The sequence below is a fragment of the Lygodium microphyllum genome, chromosome 24, assembly GCF_053477565.2.
Source record: "Lygodium microphyllum isolate KBCC chromosome 24, Lygodium_microphyllum_v1.1.10, whole genome shotgun sequence".
Lineage (NCBI taxonomy): Eukaryota > Viridiplantae > Streptophyta > Polypodiopsida > Schizaeales > Lygodiaceae > Lygodium > Lygodium microphyllum.
Genome location: NC_141158.1, coordinates 106,968,386 through 106,975,248, shown reverse-complemented (window position 1 = coordinate 106,975,248; position 6,863 = coordinate 106,968,386). Strand labels below are relative to the sequence as shown.

General features: G+C 39.9%; 1 protein-coding gene across 1 annotated transcript; it reads right to left on the bottom strand.

Moving 5' to 3' along the window:
* Nucleotides 1-3,005: 3,005 nt before the first annotated feature.
* Nucleotides 3,006-5,689, bottom strand: LOC148015493 (uncharacterized). The gene is made up of 5 exons (XM_087665751.1): nt 5,420-5,689; nt 3,969-4,089; nt 3,777-3,880; nt 3,534-3,665; nt 3,006-3,302 (listed from the first exon to the last, which is right to left on the bottom strand). The coding sequence occupies exons 1-5, from the start codon at nt 5,684-5,686 to the stop codon at nt 3,276-3,278; spliced, it is 651 nt and encodes a 216-aa protein (XP_087521877.1). The 5' UTR covers nt 5,687-5,689; the 3' UTR covers nt 3,006-3,275.
* Between the last annotated feature and the right edge of the window lie 1,174 nt (nt 5,690-6,863).

Below are 6,863 nucleotides of genomic sequence, written 5' to 3'. Positions count from 1 at the left end.
ACTGTTGATAAGGCTTGATTAGCGTGATCCATCTGCGTCATTAGTGAAGAAATTGCACGAATCATTTGCTCTACAGTTGCGCTGTGCTGATCCTGTGTGAACTCCGGATGCATGTTGGCATCCTTATAAGTTGGGGAATTTGACTAATTAACTTCAAAGATATATCTCCCAAAATCACATGACTTTATACACCATTTGAGCCCAAGATACCAGGACTCTTAACTCTATTAAAGGCCAAACTAGATCCAGCCTCCCAAATTGAGTGTAGTGTATAGAGCATTGCTATTAGAGGTGGTTATTAGACCCTACATCAAAAGCTTTCTTAAGGTGGTTGTTAGACCCTCCATTAAAAGCTGTCTTATGGACTTAGTGTGCAGTGTAGCTGTAATCTTGACCCAACCCACAGACTTAAAGTTCAGTTCTTCATTTGTTGCTTAATCCAAGAGCTTAAAGCCCATCAACTTACTGGCAACCGGCAACCTGCAACCACAACTCATCCGGTCCTATAATGAGTCAAACGGCCAAATTCCCTTTCAGCCTCAGCAAAAGAGTTTATCTTGCCATGACACTTGAGCCAAGCTACGAATCTAAAGAGACCCAGTCTGGCCAAGAAATATCCCCTTCTCCCAATTCGTTTTACTAAAGGTGGATTAAAAGCCCACAGCCAGGACATATTTGCATCAGAGTGAACGCTAATATCATCACATCTCTAGTTACAGAGTTTTTCAAGAATTTTCGTCCATGAGGCTTCAAGGCTTGAAGCTTTCACTTTCATGATAACTTAATAGTGTGGTTTCTTTCCCCAAATAGGCTTCCATGTCTTACATTCTGCTGGTTATTTCTTTCCATATCTCCATGATCATGTCTGCCCATGGAGCATCCAAAGTCCAGCACACACTTAGGAGCTTGGCTGTCACAGTATCACCAAGAGTTTCAGGAATCAGGAGCTGCGGTCCACCTCTATTCTGGGGGCATTTGACAGATCTGCATAGACAGTAGGGAAGCGTACCTAGTACTGCCTCTTTTCCCCCACTAAGAAGTTTCCTATCAAACAGCATATAAGAGGGAGGTAAAATGTGATGATATGATAAATGCAATATCTTTCGTACCTTCAGTTCAAAATGGAGGCTAATTGGTCTCGACTCCTTTTAATCTTCTTCCTCACCTTGCCCAGGACCCAATTATATCTTTCTTAAGGATGTATCCTTGAGAAATGTGAAAGATAAGGCTACTTGAGGACAAAAAACACGTTTAACATTAGAAGAATGGCTTGATCATAATGCTTATGGCCAATCTCATTATTACAATGCAAGGCATTATGATTATAAAGATAGGCATGGTGGCATTGCTTACACATATCCATCATTCATTAACCAAGGCATGTTGCACTTCATAGAGTGCCTCGTTTTGTCAATGAATGCATCTCATGCTCTTAGACTACTCATAATACTTTTGCTAGAAACTGAAACGATGCTTGCTAAATTCCATCACCAGGCACTCCACTTGTCAAGTTCCAAGTAATTATTAAGGCCAAGTAATTATTAAGGCCAACTCAACATTAGACCTTATGGTGAAGAATTCATCTCATCCTCATGGCCTAATACCAATGCTATTACTAAAAAGTGAGCAATGCTAATCTAATCAAGTCGCAGAGCACTCCACTCGTAAGGTTCAATGGATGATCAAGGTACAAATCCAAATGTCACTGATGTTTGAAACCGCATGATATTCTCAAACATTGGAGCTGAATTGAAAATACAAGTTCATGCTCATGAGTAAATTAGAAGGCTGTCCTGTTCACTAGTCACTTTCTATGCATTAGGGGATATTCGATAGAAATTAGAATTATCAAACCAATACATAAATGTACTAATAGGGCAAACTATGCACATCACAAAGTGGAAGGCACTAGTGGGCAGTCACAAAGAGAATGGGACTGTTGACATGGCTTCAATCAAGGTCCATCATTTCAGTCTACATGTTGGGAAAAACCCCTCCTAAAAGAGGCCCTGATACTAGGGTCTCATATTCAAAAGCAAAAGGGCCAAAGTATTTTACTCAATCAAGAACATTTCCCTGACCTAAGATTTTTACATTAAAATCAACAATACAAACGAAAAAAAGTAAGAGGATTAGACAAAGGTCATCTGGAGATGCCATCCTCCTGAGAGGGATGATTAAGATTGGGATTAGTCAAAACAGCATAACAAAGAGAACATCTATCTGGACGATGTCAAGACCTCTGTGGCATTCAAATCCCAACCATGGCCTCACAAAGTTGTTGGATCCCAGCCAAAGCAGTTCTAGTCCTAAACAAGGGTTTAAGCTCATGAATACTTTGAAAACTTGGGCCTCACAAGCAAGTCCCACCAAAAGGCAAACCTTCCTACACCATGTTACATTGGCAAGCAACTTCTATTTGTTAGCTGCTGAATTTTCAAAAGATTGGAATATACTGATGAGCTGGCTATAAAACTATCTAAAGGGCAGACTTGTGAAGAGACTAGAGCCTATAGATTTTACCCTTGACAAAAGGCACGGACCTCAAGTATTTGGAACAGGCACTTAATTATGAAACAACTGAATACAAGCCTACTAGAATAGTGTCATCACTTACTGTACAAAGAGACAAGATCAGATACAGTTGAATTAAACACAGAATGTTTGTAAACTGAATGAGCTTGGCAGTTAACCGAGCTCTACATAAACATGAGGCTTTGCTAAATTTTATATAACTAGCAATTCAATCACATCAATGACTTGTTAGGATGATGTCGATTCGCTTCCTCTCCAGGCTGCCTACAGAGAAACTTCTTAACCATGGTGACTCACCTACATATGTAGAAGTATATGTCTGTGTCTCAACAATAATACAGCAGAACTTTTAGTGACAGGAGATAACAATAATAAGGATTCCAAACTCTACAAATTCCTTACAATTATGTCTAGGCAAAGGACCCAAAGAAGATTGTAAAAAAACCACCATTCTTGCACAACAGAAGATATTCATAGAAGAAAGATCCTCAGCACATTACATTTAAGATAATCTAAAGTCATAAGATTGAAGACATCTTCCTGTGTGCCGGAAGTTTGACATGTCTTACAACAAAGTACAATTTCAGCCGAGATAAAAGCCAAAAGAACTCCTTAAGGCACACTTCAATGGCTGCCTTTAGGACAAGTCATGGGTATAGCACCATCCTTATCCACCTAGCCACCTCATCAGTGCCAAAAGCCTGTAGTACTGAGCTGCAATGTGGAGTTCATTTGATCATTTAGATCAAAAGCTTCTCAATAGCATCCTGCAGCAAATTTCCCAAAAACCAAATCTGTTAGGCTGTAATTAAGGAGCGATGGTCATGTGCACAGCCTACAGGATAACTGTCTTTTAAAACACCTAAAACTGACTTTCAGAAAACAGATAAAACAACATTTGCCAAGTGAAAGATCATGTATTGAGGAATTGTTTTAAATGAAAAATATTTCACAGTACAAGAATATCCCAAAAAGGAGGGCAGATAAATAGAACATACCTTCAACTGATTTATTTGGCTCTTCAATTGACTGCCCTCATTTGTCATTACAGAGCAAGCTATTACTGGACGAGATACTCCACAGGCTCGGCCTAGTGCTTGCTTTGATGGCACAAAGACATATGGAACATTCTAGAGAGAGCTAACGTTAATAAGGTTTTCATCCCAAAAAAGGTTGCCAAAAAACCATAACCTAAAACTTCTGAAGCTTGTAAAAGAAGGAAAAAGTGTCAGAGAGCACACCTTGTCTTCAGCTAGTAGAGGAAGATGTAGAAGTATCTCAAGGGGCTCTGTGTCTGCTGCCATGACAATAAACTCAGCTATACCCCTGTTCAATGTTTTGGTCGCTGCAAAGTGCAATAGGTCATTTTTGTCAGAGGCACTAGCTAATAAAATTCACAGAAGTAGACAACGCAGTTATAACTTGCAGACAACCTTCATTGGCACCCTTTTTTAACTGCTTATAATTTGCTGCTTGCTGAACAATGTCCATAATTGTTATGGTAAGATGAGCATCTGCCAGAGGATATGCCTTGGGGTTGACAGCATCTGAACCCTGTACAGATATAAACCAATGTTACTGAACCTGTAGAAGCTTGCATTCTGAAACTTCAGAAGAAAAAAGACAAATACGCTTTGGCCGTTGCAGCCAATGGAACTGACCAAATATCCACTACATCCTACAACCTGAATCAGTAGCAGTTGAAACAAGGAAGGCCCACTTCACAGAACACCCTTTGTACATAGAACATCAGGCATTTGAATAATGTAAAGACATACCATAAGAATACTGTGTCCTATAAATGAAAGGATTACGATGGAATAAGAGTCCTACTGAAATTGTACATAGAACATCAGGCATTTGAATAATGTAAAGACATAACATAAGAATATGGTGTCAAAGTATAGTAAGGGTTGCAGACCAGTGCTGGCACTAAGTTGAGCCTCAGTGTGCCTCACGCTATGAAGGTTGAAAGGATTACAATGGAATAAGAGTCCTACTGAAATTGAAAATGGCAAGTGGTTGCATTCAACCGGTGAATCCCATGGCAGCTAAAGCTCATGTGAAAGCATTTAGTTTTAGATCTTTCAGCCAAGTAGCATGATCTCGGAGTCCCCTACAGTAAAAACAAAGGGCACCTCAGATAGGTTCCTCAAAAGGCCCCTTCTGTGGTTTTCACTGCTTTAATCAAAGCAGCAATAAGCATATACTTGAAACACGCACAGGTCAATCAGAAATGTTGACCTTGCTAAATGTGCATGCCAAAAAGAAGGCATAAAACAGTCCGAAAAAACTACCATCCATCTTCCAACACAGACTGTACAGCTCCAGCAAGGTTCAGGAAAACATTTTTTGCTGAACTATGCAAGAATTCTTTCTCATCATATACTGGCGAGCTATCAGAAAACTTGAACCGTTTCTTCCTTCCAACTTTGCGTGGTCATAGGTAAAACTGTGCACTGTCAAAAGGCATTTCTCCTTCTCAAGAATCTTCAGGCACACAAGGATCCTTCTCATCTTACGCAGAGAAGAAATCTGAAGACTTGAAGCGGTTCTTTCGCACAGTTTTTGGATTATAATAACTAAACATATGTACTGTCGAAAGCCATGTCTCCTCCCCAAACATATTTGAGAAGGCTTTCGCAAACTCTAGGAGAAGAACCTCCCGTTTCCCAAAACCAGAGCTCTAGCCGAACTCAGAGCACAGGCCAAGAGCTCACGAGCAGTTATCTACCTTCTGGTAACGTAGAAAGCCACTTACCATTTCACGGTTTGTTGAGACATCGATCGATGCATGACAGCTTCTCTTCTCTCAACAACAAGATGATTGACGAAAGGTACCTGTGAAGTGTTAAATGAGAGCAGACAGCAGACGAGAACTTACCATTTCCAACGGCAATGAAGCAGGCCTTCCTCTTCGTCTTGGGCTTTCTCCTCCTCCTCCTGCTTCTGCTTGAACCGACGCTGTTGGCACTCTGAAGGAGCTGGTGTTAGGGTGAAAAGGGAAAGTTAGCTTTACACATGCCAACGGTATTAGTAACTTGAAGGGTTTTGAGAGGGTTTTGCATCTTCTTACAATCTTTGAGAGTAGTTCACCTAAGGTAGTTTTAGGCTTCCGACAAAAAGGACTCTCTCTATTGAGGTGAACCATCTAGCTTACATTGAAACTTTGTAGTGGAGGGATGCTTGAACCATCAAGCTTACATTGAAACTTTGTAGTGGAGGGATGCTTGAACCCTTGACTAGCAACTCCCATCACCACATCCATCTTTGTGACCAACCAAACTGAGCCACATTCGCTTTTCGACATCATACAAGCTGCCTTCACTACCGCACTACCACAAGAATGGAACCCTTGACCTTGGTTTTAACATGCCATCCCACTATGGCTTGCATTAGCAAGTCTAGACAAGATAGTTGTAGGCCTTTGATTTCACAAATATCTTTGCATTAGCTTGCTCCCCAAGGGAATGTCAAATGCAAGTTATCTTACTAATGTTACATATGCCAAATTGGGAGGGAGTATTGAAGGGAACATACCAAAAGCAAGGCCTATAAACCTTTTTTTATATTCTAAACATGTATTTCTAAGCATAAGCATATGTATCAATTGATGCCTTCGTATATGAGGATATATGTGCACAAGAGAGCCATAGTCATAGGCTTGGTAGACTGGTTGTTGGGGATTGTCTAATGTAGGTGCCAATGACTTTTTCTTTTGTGACCTCATAAATAATGAATACTTGCAATAAAACTTTGTCAATGTGTCAATGTGCTTGTACATACACATCGGTGCTTCTCATACACTGCAGTTGCTACTACTCATGCATTGTTGCTTCTTCCTCTATCTCTTTATCGTTGCTTTAATATCATCTACATTTGGCTACTTCGACCATTCTACTTTTTGATCTATTGTTTGTACTACTTTTCATACAGCTAAGCCATGTGTCCTTACCATCGTGTTTTTCACTTATTTTACAAAACCATTGGATGTTGTGAGACTGAGGTTCATATTTTACTTATTAGGGGCCTTTTTTTTCTTCACTTTGAAGTGGAAATGCTGCCTTTCACTGTGTTAGACTGTCCCACAATGTTTCATGACACTTTTTAACTACACTACATTAACACATATGTCACCTTTTGGGGTGCTAAATCTCGACATCTTTGTATATTCTTTTTTATAGATCTTATTGACACATTGTGAGATGTTAAAGACATGATTGTGTGTTGTATCCCACTCAACTCAACAACATGATGAGGAAATTGGAAGATTGGCAAGCTTTGCAAACATCCACTAAACCAATAACCACTTCGATAAAAAGAGGAAG

Excerpts from the sequence above, each read along its gene's own strand:
- LOC148015493 (XM_087665751.1), bottom strand. The coding sequence starts at position 5,686 with ATGGTTCACCTCAATAGAGAGAGTCCTTTTTGTCGGAAGCCTAAAACT. Across the intron at positions 4,090-5,419 it reads CTTCATTGCCGTTGGAAATG|GGTTCAGATGCTGTCAACCC; the intron begins GTAAGTTCTCGT and ends ATATCTGTACAG. Across the intron at positions 3,666-3,776 it reads CTCTACTAGCTGAAGACAAG|AATGTTCCATATGTCTTTGT; the intron begins GTGTGCTCTCTG and ends AGCTCTCTCTAG.